The sequence below is a fragment of the Hypanus sabinus genome, chromosome 1 (assembly GCF_030144855.1).
Source record: "Hypanus sabinus isolate sHypSab1 chromosome 1, sHypSab1.hap1, whole genome shotgun sequence".
Taxonomy (NCBI): Eukaryota; Metazoa; Chordata; class Chondrichthyes; order Myliobatiformes; family Dasyatidae; genus Hypanus; species Hypanus sabinus.
In genome coordinates, this window is record NC_082706.1 from 168,301,780 (window position 1) to 168,318,664 (window position 16,885).

Genomic DNA, 16,885 nt, shown 5'->3' on the forward strand with positions numbered 1-16,885 from the left:
ATCATTTTTAAGCAGGGGGTCCTGCATATTTCAAGGATTCCTCCAGGGAAAAGCAGTTGAGAAAGACTGGATTAGAAGAATGGGCAAAGAATTGGCAGATGGAAAACAGAGTCAATAAGTATATGGTCATTCGCGAGAGACTACTACTACTGCTATTCACTTTGGTGAAAGAACAAAAGCACAGACTATTATCTAAAAGGCGAGTTCAGATTCCTCACGTTAAAGGTTAACGTGCTGGTTGAGCAGCCTAGAATATAAAACAAGGATGTGATGCTGAAGCTTTACAAGGCCCTGGTGAGGCCTCACTTAAAAGTATTGTGAGCAGTTTGGAGCCCCTTCTCTAAGAAAGGATGTGTTGACATTGAAGAGGATTCAAAGAAGGCCACAAAAATGCTTCTGGAAATGACAGGCTTATTATATGTGAAACCTGTACTCGCTGAAATCTACAAGAATGGTGGGGGGGGGGGGGGGGGGTAATGTCATTGAAACCTATAGATGGAACTAGAAGGAATGAAGAATATGTTTCCTGTAGTGGGGGAGTCTAGGACCAGATGGCACAACCTCAGAATAGAGGCACGTCCATTTAGAACAGATATCAGGAGGAATTGCTTTAGCCAAAGGGTGGTGAATCTTTGGAATTTGTTGCCACAGGCTGCCATGCTGGCCAAGTCATTTGGTGTATTTAAGGCAGAGGTTGATAGATTCTTGATAAATCACAATGTGAATGGTTCAGGAGAGAAGACAGGAGTTTGGGGCTGAGAGGGTAATGGATCAGCCATGTTCAAATTTGCTGGGCCAAAAGGCCTAATTCTGCTCCCATGTCTTATAGTCTTATGGTCTTTGTCTGTTTATACTAGGGGATTCAATTCCAATTACTTCCACCTCTGATTATAGCACATATAACCAAATAAAGGACAATATCTAATGCTAAAATGAATTCTATAATGGAAAACAGTAATTTGTTATTTGCTTTGGCAAAATGTAATGACATCAAGAATTACTCTTTTGTGGGAAACTATTTTAGATAAGTAACAGTTTTAAATTTTTTTTCATTAAGATGAGCTTACCATGAATATAGCTGCCATTCTAAAACATCATTTTAATTATAGTACTTTGCAATCTCTAAATTAAGGGGTGAAATCACTTTGGATTCTTCGTGGGAACAGAAATCAAAAAAGCCTCCAGTACACCCAGACCCCCATGCTGTAAAAATGTGTGTCCATATTATGCCAACTCATTGAAAAGTTCATTTCAAGTCAATTCAACAGAATGCAAAGAAATATTAAACATTACCCAATCTAAGTGAAAATATCATCCTCACTGCATAATCTGGTTTCATTTGTTTTAAAAGAACTTAAACGTTGTTTTAAAATCAGAGTAAAAGACTAAACTTTACTGAAACCAAGAATCCTGAGCACCAATAGAAAATGATAATAAGGTCTCATCTACATCTTCTAGGTGAGCTGATGGCTCTCACTGGTAGATGAATTAATGAGAAAAACATTTAGTGTTGCTGTAGGCAATGGGGGAAAGTCTGGAGCAGATTCTGGTAGATGGAGGTTTTGTGATACTCTTACAATTAAATTAGCATTCCTCCATCTCATGATGCAACAGCAGGGAATTCTAATTTTATTAGCTGTTGGTGACTAGCAGTGAACTTGAAGACTCCTAAACTGGGAAGACCTAATTCCTACGTTGTTCATCATAAATAACTTTGCAAAGGTGGCCATCAGCAAGAGCCTACTTAATCTAATGGTTGTTCTAAGTCGTCCAAATGGGATGCCTAAAAATTGAAATTTATGAACTCAGAGATGATCATACCACAACCCATGAAGACTTTCCTATCTTTTATGTGTAATATATAAGCACAATACTACCACAAAGGTCTAGATTAGGTTATTGTTCTGAACATTAAAATTAATATTTTCACGAACCATGTGATTTTAGAAAATGATTAATTTATTTTGTAAGATCCTAGCATGTTTATTTGTGCCTTGAATGTTGTTTTGCTTTGCACAGGAGCATATTATCTCTGAATAGGGTTTAATAATGTAAGATTCATAAGGACAGCTGCATCAGGCATCCTGGCTTAGATTAATCTGTTTATCTGCTCAGACAAAGCCATATTTACTGCGATACCTCTGAATAAAATGGTTGTATTAAGGTGACAAGATAGTGTTGTGGGTTATGCACTAGCCTTTAAATTCCTATCACCTCTGCTGTCAGCTGCCTCTAAAGGTTTCATGTTAACAGCATTCAGGTAATCTCAGAATAATTCCTGTCAGTATTAATGCTTCTAACTCTATAGATTACAATGTTATTCTCACCCAAAGGAGTCACAAAATGACAGGTGTGGTGAGCTGAAGCATCACTCTGGGTATTTTCTGATCCAGTTTGAGACATGTTGCTCTGCATCAGATCTGAATACTCATCACATTCTATCCCTCTCAACCCCATTCTACAGCTTGCTCCCTGTAGCTTTTGATGCCCTGACTAGACAAGAATCTAACAACATTTGCTTTAAATAAACTCAGAGCTTGGCCTCCACAGCCATCCATGGCATGAATCCACAGATTTGCTACCTTCTCATCTCTGTTCTAAATGGACACTCCTCTATTACTAGGCTGTGCTCTCTAGTTCTGGACTTACCCACTATAGGAAATATCCTCTCCACATGCACTGTCTGGGCCTTTCAGTATCCTATATGTTTCAATGAGATCCCTCTCTCATTCTTCTAAACTCCAGTGAGCACAGGACCAGAGCCATCAATCACTTCAAATACATTAACACTTTCATTCCTGTAACCATTCTTGTGAATCTCCTCTAGACCCTCTACAATGCCAGCACATCCTTTTTAGATGAGGGGCCCGAAACTGCTCACAGCATTCCAAGTGCAGTTTGACCAATACCTAATAAAACCTCGGCATCACGTCTACTGACTCAACCTGCAGGTTAACCATTAGGGAATCCTGCACAAGGACTCCCAAGTCATTTTGTACATCTGAATTTTGAATTTTCTCCCTCTTCAGAAAATAGTTTAAGCCTTTATTCTTTCTACCAAAGTGCATTACCATATACCTCCCTACACTATATTCCATCTGCCGCTTCTTTGCCCATTCTCTAATCTATCGAAGTCATTTTGCAGACTCTCTGCTTCCTTAATACTACCTATCCCTCCACCAATCTTTTTTATCATCAGCAAACTTGGTCACAGAGCCATCAATTTTATCATCCAAATCATCGACATATAAAATGAAGAGAAGCAGCCCCTATTCCGACCCCTGCGGAACACCACTTGTCACTGATAGCCTTCCAGAATAGGCCCGTTTCTTTATTGACTTTTTGCATCCTGCCAATCACCTCATCTTCTATCTATCTATGCTAGTATCTTTCCTTTAATACAATTGGCTCATATTTTGTTTAGCAGCCTCATGTGCAGTGCCTTATCAAAGGCCTTCTGAAAATCCAAGTAACAAACATCCACTAACTCTCCTTTGTCTATCCAGTCTGTTACTTCCTCAAAGAATTCCAATAGACTTGTCAGGCAAGATTTCCCCTTAAGGAAACCACGTTTATTTTAGACTCCTCTGTCATGTGTCTCCAAGTACCCTGAAATCTCATACTTAATATTGAACACCAACATCTTCCCAACCATTGAAGTCAGACTTACTGGCCATAATTACCTTGCTTCTGTCTCCTTTCCTTCTTAAAGTGTGGAGTGACATTTGCAGTTTTAAAGTACTCAGGAACAATTCCAGAATTTGGTAATTCTTGTAAGGTCATTAATAATACCTCCACAAACTCTTCAGCTACTTCATTCAGCACATTGGGTGTAGACTATCTGGTTCAGAAAAATTATCTACCTTCAGACCTTTCAGCTTCCCAAGCACCTATTCTTGAGTAAGAGCAACTACATTCACTTCTGCCCCAGACACTCTCAAATTTCTGGCATACTGTTAGTGCCTTCCATGCTAAATAATTATTAAGTTCATTGGCCATTTCTTCGTCCCTCATTACTACCTCTCCAGCATCATTTTACAGCAATCCAATATCCACTCTCACCTTTCTTTTACTCTTTACATACCTGAAAATACATTTGCTATCCTCCTTGACTAGCTTACCTTCATATTTCATCTTTTTTCTCCTTGTATTTTTTTAAGTTGCCTTCTGTTGGTTTTCAAATGTTTCCCAAATCCTGTATCTTCCTGCTAATTACTGCTATATTATATGATCTTTCTCTTTCTATATTTGATTTCCCTTGTCACCCATGGTTGTCTCATCCTACCTTTAAAATTCTTCTTCATCTTTGCAATGTATTTATCCTGTGTACTCAGAAACTCCAGCCATTGATTTTCTGCCATCATCCTTGCCAGTGTCCCCTTCCATTCAACTTTTGCCAGCTCCTCTCTCATGCAGCAGTAAATTCCTTTACCCCATTGTAATACTGATACATCTGACTTTATCTGTAGCATTAGAGTAAACCCATGAAACCCATAGATATGCATGGAGACAGACCTCTAGATAATCATAAAGACTGAAAAATTCTGCCAGATTCTTATTCTTTGTCTGGTCTCATTTATATAAAAGTTAGGCAGGAAGGTAATATATACTTAATGGCAGGGATTTCTATTTTATGCATCCCTGGACAATAAAAGCAACACATATTCTAGTATTCATCTTCTCATAACTTTTTCTTTCTCAGCAGGTTTCCCAAATCTGATAATATTGCTTTCTTGGATAAGTGAATGCAGAGAAGACATAAAGCAATTCAAATTTAACAGTGATAATCAGGCTCTTACTGTAGAGAAGATATCAGAGAAAGGAATGAGAGAAAGAGTCACCTAGAACGTAGAACATACAATATTATAGCATAGTACAGGCTCTTCGATATGTCGACCTTTTAGTCTAAAATCAATATAACCCTTCTCTCCTTTCTGCTTCCATTTTCCTGTCATCCATGTGTCTATTTAAGAGATTCTTAAATGCCCCTAATGTACCTGCCTCTAGCACCACCAGTGACGATGCATTCCATGCACCCAACACTCTGTAAAAAACTTACCTCTGACATTCCCCCTATACCTTCCTCTAATCACCTGTCATATCAGCCACTTCCATGGTCGACAGAAAAACTTTGGCTATCAACTCAATCTATGCCTCTTGTCATCTGTCCTCTGGGGAGATGCCTTATTCTGATTGTTGAAAGTTGTTTCTGTTGTGATTGGCTGGTTTAGAAACTGCTTTTTCCCATTTGATAGATGATTGATGTCCAGTTCCCAATATCCTTGGTATATAAAATATCACATGGAAGGGGTTTGCTCTCTTCCTCCTTTGTTTAAGGATGCACATGATTGAGAAGGTATCCTCTACGTGCACTTTTCACTAAGTATATTTGTTGAATGTACATATGTTTGTTGAATATTCAGCTTTGGATTGTCTATAACTTGGGGAACGTGACTGTTTGATCAAATTTTTACTGTTTGTAAATTAGTGCTTAATATATCTTTTCACAGAGAGTGCTTTCATTATCACCTGCCAGAACCACGAACCTCATTCAACATTACATCCTCTTGTACACTTCAAGCACTGCTCTCTATGCTTGTTTAAGACCCTAAAACATCAGTATTTTGTTGATTAAATTGATCCAAATCACTGACGGAGTCTCTTTCCACAAATGCTCCCTGACCTTCTGAGCTTTTCCAGGATTGTTTGTTCTTGATATTTATTACTATTGGTAAATTTACTACAGTACATCATTAAGAAGAGTCACAAATTCTGAAACAAAGCCTTCCTGATACATATCACAAAAGCAGTTCTGATATGTATTCATTTGACAAGGTCTACATAGGAGATAGGTCAAGCAGGTTTAGTCACTTGGCATTCAAGATGAGGTAGTAAATATGAATGGATATTAGTTTTGGAGGAGAAGCCTGAGGTAGTAGATGGTTTTATCTCTCTGTCTGGAGGCTTGTGACTAGTGGAGAGCTGCAAAGATCGGTGCTGGGTACATTGATGTTCGTCATCTATATCAAGGATTGTGTCGATAATGTGGTTAACTGGATCAGCAAAGTTGTGGATGACACCAGGATTGGGGACGTAGTGGACAGCGAGGACAACTGCCGAAGCTTGCAGAGGATTCTGGATCAGCTGTGAAACTGGGCTGATAATGGGAGATGGAACTTAATTCAGTCAAGTCTGAGAGGTTCCACTTTGGGAGAACTAACCGGGCAGGTCTTACACATTGAGTGGTAGGGCACTGAGGAGTGTGGTAGAACAAAGGGATCTGGGAATACAGGTCCATACTTTATTGAATGTGGTGTCACAGGTAAGGCACAGGATCGTAAAGAAAACTTTTGGCACATTGGCCTTCATATATCAAAGTATTGAGTACAAGAGTTGGGATGTTATGTTGAAGTTGTCTAAGATGTTGGTCAGGCCAATTTGGAGTATTGCGTGCAGTTTTACTCACCTGCCTACAGGAATTATGTAAATAAGATAGAACGAGTACAGGGGAAATTTACAAGGATGTTACTGGAACTGGATGACCTAAGTTATGAAGAAAGATTGAATAGGTTATAACTTCATCTCCCCTCAATCTTCAATGTTTTGGGGAATTGAAATATATAAAATTATGAGGGGTATAGAAAGGGTAAATACAAGCAGGCTTTTTCCACTGAGATTGGGTGAGACTGGAGCTAGAATTCATGGGTTAAGGGTGAAAGGCAAAATGTTTAAGGGGAACATGAGTGGAAACTTGTTCACTTAGAGGATGGTGAGAGTGTAGAATGAGCTGCCAGTGCAAGTGGTGATGTGATTCCAATTTCAACGTTTAAGAGAAGTTTGGATAGGTCGATGGATGGCAGGAGTACAGAGTGCTATGGCCTGGGTGCAGGTCGATAGGACTGAGTAGTTTAAATGAACTGGCACAGATTAGATATCCAAAGGGCCTGTTTCCATGCTGTCATTTTCTATGACTCTCTGGTGCCAAAATGGTTGTTGTGATGTGTCTAGTGTGGTAGTGTAGAGGGTAGTGCTTGTTTCTCCCACTTTCAGTTTCCACCGCTGGCTAGCAGCCTTGCGAAAAGGAGAAATGAATGTGTAAGTCTCTCCTTGCCAGCACATAGCCTCTCCAATAGCAAGCCTCATGTATTGCCTTCTAGCTGGCAACACATGGAAACAGAATTCCTTTCGGACTCAGGCTGAACTACAGAGAACAGGGAGGAGGTCTGGCTCTGCACTCGTAGTACGTGGGCCCCCCAGTGTGTGGACACTCCCTGGTGCTTGTAAACCAGGTCCTCAGCTCTAGGTAAATAGCTCACTACCTTGTGGGCAGCCGCGGGAGAAACGAAGGCGACTGGAGTAAACCCGGACAGCAAATATAGAGTGGAGCCCTAAGGTGTTGGACAACATTGAACATCCTACTGGCAGTTCCTGCAGCCAAGCTTGGCCAAACGTATTGCACATACTTACCACATCTGAAAAGCAATTACTCACCAAAGGTCTCTGCTTTTTGTGCTTGACTAATTTCATATCCAAGCTAGCATTTTTAATTTAATTCCATGGACTTCAATTTTGCTAACAAGAAGTATTTTGTCAAGTATTTGTTTAAAAACTACAATGGCACCACTCTTCTTCCTAATCCTCCATCTTACTTCATCAAAAGAATCGTATTAAATTAAACACAATTTAATAAATCCAAGCAACATACTCAAAATGCTGAAGATTCCAGCATCTGCAAATTTTCTCTCACTTGTTAATAAATCTATCTTAGTTTTCAATTATTTATTCAATTTTTTTACAAAGAAAATTATTTTTCTTGATTATTGTCCCAAAGCAATTTCCCACAACAAACATTAGACTCCTATTTGTATGATAACAAAGTAGATTTTCTGAGCAAAGCTATTTAACCAATTAAAGTAATCTGTACAGAGAGATACTGAACTGAACTGTACCTCCAGACCCCTTTCCTATTATGCCTACCCAGAGAAGTTATCAGTTTTTTTTTCCAAGATTCATACTTCCATTATTCAGTCTGAAAATTATTTTAGCACAGGTGTATGTAGGCATAAAATCTAGTACAAATCCAGACCAATCACAGCCATTCCATACCAAACACAGCTCTTTTTACCATATCCACCCCAAAATGAACTCTAAATAAAATTAATCTCAAATATGCTATTGATCAGTTCCAGGACGAAACATCAGCTATTGACCAAAAAGTAAAAATATGCTGAAATTCTGAACAAATCAACCTGATCTGATTAAACTACTGAGCAATGGTGGCACGCCATGGTCCAACTTGTTCTGAACTATCAGAATACAAACTTGAAGTATATAGTCAGGACCCTTGGTCAGATCACTCTAGTCAAATAGCTATGTTTTAAATTCAAGACTTAATTTATGTAATATTTTGTGCATGCTGTTTCCTTTAGTTTCCATTTGTGCTCTACAAAGCCATGTCTCTGGCATCTGCTTTTAAATCAAAGTCCATATTTCTCCAGATGTTTCTGACAAATCAGATCCACAGCATTAGAGAATCACCCTTATGGCTCTCTTCTCTGCTACTATCAATGTTTAAATATCCTCCTCTCATCCCAGTGATCACAACCATGTGCTATACCATAATCCCAAATTCTTCTGTTGTATATTGCTCCTGGTTAACATTCCATTAGCTTTGTTGATGACAAAACTACTTTATTCACTATTCCAAGTTATGCTCCTCGTTGTTACCTTAGCTATTTCAGCACCATTTACAGAAATGTACAGTATGCAACTTATTTCCTTTCAATAAATATTGCCTAACATTTGTTGATACTAAATTATATCTGGATTTATAGAGTCATAGAACAATACTGCACAGAAATAGGCTGTCTTGGCCCATCCAGTCCAAGCTAAGCTATTAATCTGCCTAGTCTCATTGATCTGCACCTAGATCATAACAAAAAGTACCCTTCCCATTAATGTAGCTATCCAAATTTCTCTTGAATGTTGAAATTGAACACACATCCATCAGCTTGCTCCACACTCTGAGTGAAGAAGTTCCCACTCGTGTTCCCCTTAAATGTTTCTCATCACCATTAACCCATGACCCCTAGTTCTAGTCTCAGCTAACTTCAGTGGAAAAAGTCTTCTTATATTAAATATCTGTAATTATTCTGTTCACATGTATACTTTAACAACTCAGAAATTAAAGTAACTACTAGCAATTAAAGTAACTCACTAATATTGAATATTTTAACAAGTTTCGGGAAAGATGATGAGCCACATATTCTGAGTCAAGACTAGTCCACAGACACTATCTGACGACCATCCATCTTGTTAGCCCTCCACTTAATGAAATTCAAAAACATGATCATTGGGGCCATTATGCCAAAAAACCTGTCCCCAACATATCCAACAGCATCTAAAAGAATGCACAACTGATAGAGGAGATTTGTTAATTAAAAATACTGAACTAAAATATTTACTTTCCTTTATGTCTCCTAATCTGAAACCTTGAAATCCCCATCAAGATCAGTGGGCTCTGGGATCATGTGATTTGCCCCCGTTAACATAGATGCTGAGAGACAATTCTTCACCATGATGCTGGAAATTCCTGGCAATCCATTAGACCCTACGAGACTTCATTTTGATGGGTCACTTCAGAAAACGATGAAAGATTGCACCTCCAAAAAAATTGATGAATCCAAATCAAGCAAAATCATTGAACTTTTAGCACACAAAGCCATGCATGTGTCAGCAGAGTGCAAGTTATATTGCACATACAGCTTATTTTTCAAATAACAATTTTTAACTTGTGTAAACTGACTCCTAAGAATAGGGATAAAACGGCTTCAGCCCCAATAATTCTGTGCTGCCCTTTCTTTAAGAGTAGCACAAGTAAAACTGAACTTTAATCTCTTTTACAGTTCAACCAAACTGACTTTACAGATGTAATCTATTTAAAGTTTGATTAGTCGACTAGAAACTTAACATCCACTGTAGCATATGGACACATTACAGGGAGGATGGATAAGGAGAACATTGTTATGAGAAGGCTGCAACCTCTGCCACAATTTAACAGGGGTGGAAATTCCTGGAGGCATAATAAATGTACGACATGATTCCTCAGCCAGTTTATACTAGGATGTTCAATTGCAAACATTTTTTTCTCTCTAAAGATCTGTTATGATGTTGCCAAATCTTATCTTGTCTTCAGGCTGAGAAATTACATTAATCTCTTGTGAAAGTTTTTAGAGCATTCTTTCAAAGGAAATCATAAGAGTTCTTCCATTGCCCTGGCCAGCCTATATCCCAGAGCTATCACCACTGGAACAGATTGCCTGATCGTTTACCTTAAATTCTCTTTGTTGGCTATTGCTTTTCCTATACTGCATTTGATTACAATGCATGTCCTACACAGAGTATCGGCAGAGTTTTTTTGGAATAATCAAATGTCATGACACGTGATGTATAAATATATAAGTTCACACATTGGAAAATTATAAGGAAGGTGCCAGAAGACAATATTTTCTTAGTTGCTATCACTCAGATCCCCTTTTGGATACAGTTGCCATTAGAGGTATTCCCTACTTACTCACTACAACAAAGCAGAAAGTTATTTGATTTCCTATCATTCTCAATCTCCTACACCCCTGCAGGCTATTTTTTTCTCTCAAACAGCCAATAAATAATCTTTGATTAATTTAGTCATTTTGTAAGGTTATTTTACAGTTGCCAATTAGTCTATCAGTCCATCATTGAGATACAGGAGGAAATGAGAACATTTGGAGGAAGGACTTCGGAGCTCTACACAGACAGCTGCCAGAGTCAGGATCAAAACCTGGTTCTTCACCAAGCAATCAAATAGTCACAATGACTATAAATAAAATGCAGGAGTCTGAAGGCACACACCCAATGATTCAGAAACAGCTTCCTCCCCTCTGACATCTGATTTCTGAATGGATATTGAACCCATGAACACTACCTCACTACTTCTTTCCCTTTTTTGCACTACTTTTTTAATTCAGCCTTTTACACATACTGACTATAATTCACAGTGTTTATTATTATATATTGCAATGTACTGCTGCCACATAACAAGAAGTTTTCATGATATTTGCCAGTGATATTAATCCTGATTCTGATTACTTGGAGTATTGTGTGCAATTCTGATAACCCCAAATATAGGATGATTGGGGAAGATTTGAGAAGGGTGCTTGCGCAGGATGCTGCCTGGATTATAGGTCTAAGGAGTGGTTCAACAAACTTGAGTTGTTTTCTTTGGAGTAGTAGAGGCTAAGGGGACACTTGAAGGAAATTTATAAATTTATGAGAGACATAGAAAGGAAAGGCAGTCACTATCTTTTTCACTGGATAGAAATTTCAAACACTATAGGATATACTTTATGGACCCATGTGTCCATGAATGTGTAACTTGCCTCTACAGAGCTGCCATTCAGATGTTTACTGATTTTATCTGCTGTTACAATTGTTTCACAGGAGAGCTAGGTCACATTAGAGGTTCCCAGAAATAAAAGAGCTAGCAAAATTGGCACCCAATCTGAGAAGCTCCATGGGAATCAACAGAAGCTGACTGAAAGCTAACCAATGGCTGTCTCACTACAACATCTGGTAGGGCCAAGAACCATTACTTCATTCTTGTCTTTAAATGCAGTGTGTGTCACAATGAGAGACAGGCAAAAGATGACAATGATGAGAACATTGCTTATCATGTTTGATTTGTATAAGGACTAATGCATATAATTAAAATAATGGATTACAGTTCTTTTCCAAAAAAACTATAAATCATTTTACAATAACTTTAAAAAATACTTTCCTTAAATATTCCAAAGCTAGAGAAACCTTCTTCAGTTGAACAAGTCTGCGCTGGTATAGTGTCTGAGTGGTAATTCCATAATTTAATACATCAGTGTCTGTCAGTAAATAAGTCACAGAAATGAAGCAAATCAACTAAATCTGGGACTAACTTTAGTACAAATGGTTGAAGATCGGCAGTTCCTGCCACTGCCAGCATGACTCACTCTACTTTTTTTAATTAAAAGCAGGAAGCAATATTTCCTAATACCTTAATAACTTCAAATAATAGTTTTTTTGCCACTCATGTTTGAAAGTAACTACACCACAATGTCAGTGCCAAAAATGAATGTTGCAAAAGAAGCTGCAAGATTACTTAGATCAAAAGTTGCAAATAAAATTGAATATTTTGTATACAAACATTAGTTTCTGGTGGTGGATAGCTCCCATCCGCCCACCACCCCACTCGGGATAGGGTTCCCCTTGTCCTCACCTACCACCCCACCAGCCTCCAGGTTCAACGTATAATTCTCTGTAACTTCTGCCACCTCCAACAGGATCCCACTACCAAGCACATCTTTCCCTCCCCCCTTTCTGCTTTCCGCAGGGATCACTCCCTATGTGACTCCCTTGTCCATTCGTCCCCCACATCCCTTCCCACCGATCTCCCTCCTGGCACTTACCCTTGTAAGCGAAACAAGTGCTACACCTGCCCTTACACTTCCCCCCTCACCAGCATTCAGGGCCCAAGACAGTCAGTCCTTCCAGGTGAGGTGACACTTCACCTATGTGTCGGCTGGTGTGGTATACTGAGTCCGGTGCTCCCGGTGAGGCCTTTTATATATTGGTGAGACCTGACGCAGACTGGGAGACCATTTCGCTGAACACCTACGCTCGGTCCGCCAGATAAAGCACGATCTCCCAGTGGCCACACATTTTAATTCCACATCCCATTCCCATTCTGATATGTCTATCCATGGCCTCCTCTACTGTCAAGATGAAGCCACACTCAGGTTGGAGGAACAACACCTTATATACCGACTAAGTAGCCTCCAACCTGATGGCATGAACATTGATTTCTCTAAGTTCCATTAATGTCCCTCCTCCCCTTCTTACCCCATCCCTAATATATTTAGTATTTTCCCCCTCCTCTTTTTCTCTCTTTTTGCCCATCACTCTGCCTGTTCTCCATCTCCCTCTGGTGCTCCCCTCCCCCTTTCTTTCTTCCAGGGCTTCCCGTCCCATGATCCTTTCCCTTCTCCAGCTCTGTATCCCTTTTGCCAATCACCTTTCCAGCTCTCAGCTTCACCCCACCCCCTCCGGTCTTCTCCTATCATTTTGCATTTTCTCCTCCCCCTCCTACTTTCAAATCTCTTACTATCTTTCCTTTCAGTTAGTCCTGACGAAGGGTCTCAGCCTGAAACGTCGACAGTGCTTCTCCCTATAGATGCTGCCTAGCCTGCTGTGTTCCACCAGCATTTTGTGTGTGTAACACTAGTTTCTGAACTTCATGTTTAGAAGCAATTTCTAAAATGATAATTATTAGTCAGAACTGACTCTAACTAGGATTTTCCATACCATCATCCATCCTAGTTGAATATACAATTAAAATGCTACATATGCCCATTATTTCAACCAGACATCATTTGGCATTAAAATTGAGCTTCATAAGACTCATTGGTATACATATACCTATTGTCAGGCTGGTTAAAATGGTGAAGAGTAAACAATCGTGTAAAATGGGTAGTCAGAAAAGTATCATGAAATATATTTTCCAAATATATGTAAATGGAAATAGGAAACAACAATTGGCATCATAGCAATCAAAATCCCTTAGGACAATTATTATCCATTTTGGTGCAGATAATTACTTTCACTCAGTGACATCTGTAAACAATATTCTGTTGTAGATTAGTCACTCATAAAGGATCAGTGGTCAACAGCAATAATCCAAAACAGCATTTATCTACTTTTCTACATAAGGATTCTCTCCTTATTGTATTATATTTACAAAAATAATCAATTGTGGACAGATAAAGTGTACTTACAAGCTGGTGTGGAACAATCCCTTGTGTTATAATAGAGACGCTGAAATTGTTTACTGCACTCAGATGAGAATGAGATTGGTCCTGCTTGATAAATTGAAAGAGGTAACTAATAAGATAAATAAGAATGTTTCTGTCACAAGTAAATGCATTATAATTGTAATCCATCATGATCATGCTCTATGAGTGTGCTTAAATAAAATGTTCATACCTGTGAAATGCTTTAAAAACTTCCCTTTCACATTGGGGTCTCTATGGACAACCTCTGAGGAGGAAAATTGAGATTACATATCAGTGCTAATATCTGTAATCTTAATCTGAGTTGCAGAATTCGAATATAATTTCTTTGATATATGGTACATTTTCATTATTTCAAATTAAAAATTCAATACCTTGAAAACATTTTAAGGCACCTTTACGTTGAGACTATTACTATATAAAGTCATAGAGTCATATATGCACATGATGTTGTATGTATCTGCCTACAAATGCCATAATTATATTTTGGCTCATGAGATAGCTATGCAGATACACACAACTGCTCTGCAATAATTCTTGGGCTATCATTTCAGGTAGACTAAATTGAAGTATTAACAAATTAATAAAGTTTTAGCATACTGTGTGTTAGAGTCTATTCCTTGCCAATGTGTTAATTTCCTATTTACTGTAAACTGTTCCATTCAGACAAAAGTTTGACAATAAAAATGTTAATTTTTAATAAAAGTAATATTGAAGTATCTCTGTGCTTCCATAATTATGTACTCAATGGAGGATAGGCATTTAATCATGCCATTTTATACTCAATATGTTTCTATAGTTGGAGCAGATTCATTCAGAACTTGGCCATATCTGAAAAAAATGTAAGTAGTTTGCCCCATAAATAGAAAATATGCAGCCAATGGCCAAAAGAGGTCTCATGTCGCTACCTTGGCAAGGGACACGTTGATTGATAAGAAGTTGATAATATGGTGACAGTTTATTTGTTCAATCAAGATCAGAATGACTCTATTGATCTTTATATGCAAATAAATTCAGCCGAAAGTAAATGAGTTTCAGCAAGGGAATGCCTGACATTGCCAAAGGGATACAGTAATTGTGGTTTCCTGTGACAAGTATTGGCAAGGATTTTCAGTCAAAGGCACTGTGTGCTAAAATGTCTTTAATTTATTATTATTTAAATTTAATCTTCCAGCTCAAGAACTATTGTAGAGAAGTTGGGTCCATCTGCGTGGTTAACTCATGATCCAAAATGTAATTATGGCATTTGTAGGCAGATACATGCAACATCATGTGCATGTAGAAGGTCTAAAATAAGGGATAAATGAAAAATTCCAAAAATCTGGATTTCTGACCTCAGTGAGTTGTTTATACATCTGTGTACCATTCAAGCAGCAGCTGCAAATGCTTTCAATAACAAATTTAAAAAAAACAGAGCAAAGATTATTTCTTTGTCAAATTAAAAATACAATGTGATTGCATATATAAAAGTTTTGCAAAGTATTGATGTCATCTTATTTTTATTTACCCATTTCTAGAGCACATGTAATGGAAAAGTGAACTGACATTGAACTAAAACATGGAAGAGGGCGCTATTGTCATAAGTTTGCAATTTATTATGATCAATTATAACTTGCAAGCTGGCTGTCATTAAAGTCATCATTTTGAGTACTGTGTGTAATTTGATAGGTTGAAGAAGAAAATATCATTATATAAAATCATTATGTTTAAAACATGTAAAGAAAAACCACTCTGGCACACAGACTCAAGGAAAATGACTTTTTTTTAAACATGCAATTAGGCCATGAAGTATGCTTACATTGGTACAAGTTGAAAGAAAATGGCTGAGTTTCTAGAGAATGACACAACTGCAATGCACAAACTCCTCTTGTGGCATCAGAACCAAAATATACCAATTCAAAATGATTCCACTGTCCTTGTTCAGACCTTTTCACTGTGATGAATGGAACACAAAACTGGATTCTGCCACAAATCCCATCATCCATCCCCAGATGACACAAACCAAGGTGGCATACTTTCAGCTACAAAGATATCAGCAAAACTTACATTATATAAATCAGATTATATTGTCTTTCATGAAAGTTACTCAATTATATTTAGTAAGCAAACTTATCCATTAGTGAACTAAAGCATTTCATACAATGGCAAGGATTTTCATGTCCAAAACTATCATTATATTTTATTTAAATATGAGTCACAAATTTCATGCCAAACATTCATCTTCATCCCTCTTGTACTGTCAACTATGAAAAGTAGTGTAGCACAAAAAGGAGGACATGATATTTTTTGGGATCTGAATTCTTGTCCGAGGTGAGCAGTATCCCAGCAATCTCCCTATCAGGAGCCCAAAATATTCAGAATTTGACTCTAAATATTTCTTTTAAAGTTGTTGGTCTGCCATGCAAATCTCCCTCCCTGCCCAACCCATAAGAAAGAGCTGAGGAGAACTTGAATAATTATGCCTCAATATCCCTCACAGTACCTCTGTAAGAAGTTTGTTTGAAAATTCATTTCAGAAGGACTTAGGCACCCAAAGAACCTGAAATGAAATGATATCCTGAATCAAGGCAATGTGTTCCAGAGAGATCAAGTTTCTCATGCCGGAAGAAAATTTACTCAATTCTGTTGTATAATTTTTAAGACAATCACTACTTACATTTTGTTCAGATCAGGAAAACTGTGAGTGACAGAGAAATGGTAGGTCAACTCTTCCTTAAAAGGCTGAATTAGAATATGAATGCTCTTGCAGACACTAGTGACTCACCACAACAATGCATTTGACTATGCTGTTGGAATGTTGAAGATGCTTAGCAGCCAAGAATGTGAGCCACTCTTCCATCACTGGATAAATCCCTGAGGAATTTTCATTCCCGAGGACTTGGATAGCTAGTGCCCATAATCTTTGAAATAATCCTGTCGCATCACAGGCTCAAATCATTGAACATTTCAGCACAGAAACAAGCCTATTGGCCCTTCTTGGCTGTGCCAAACCATTTTTCTGCCTAGTGCCACTGAACTGCACCTGGGCC

At 38.1% G+C, this 16,885-nt stretch overlaps 1 protein-coding gene across 12 annotated transcripts in view; it reads right to left on the minus strand.

The window, feature by feature from the left end:
* The window catches only part of alkal1 (ALK and LTK ligand 1), an 85,873-nt gene that overhangs the window by 16,212 nt on the left and 52,776 nt on the right, over positions 1-16,885 (minus strand). For 10 of the 12 annotated variants that reach the window (XM_059980906.1, XM_059980884.1, XM_059980855.1 and 7 more), the window contains 2 exons: positions 14,050-14,103; positions 13,842-13,925 (listed from right to left, as the gene is read on the minus strand). In XM_059980906.1, the coding sequence (XP_059836889.1) occupies positions 13,842-13,925; positions 14,050-14,103 (138 nt within the window). The remainder of the gene's footprint in view (positions 1-13,841; positions 13,926-14,049; positions 14,104-16,885) is intronic. The other 2 variants (XM_059980846.1, XM_059980875.1) reach the window with 1 other exon arrangement.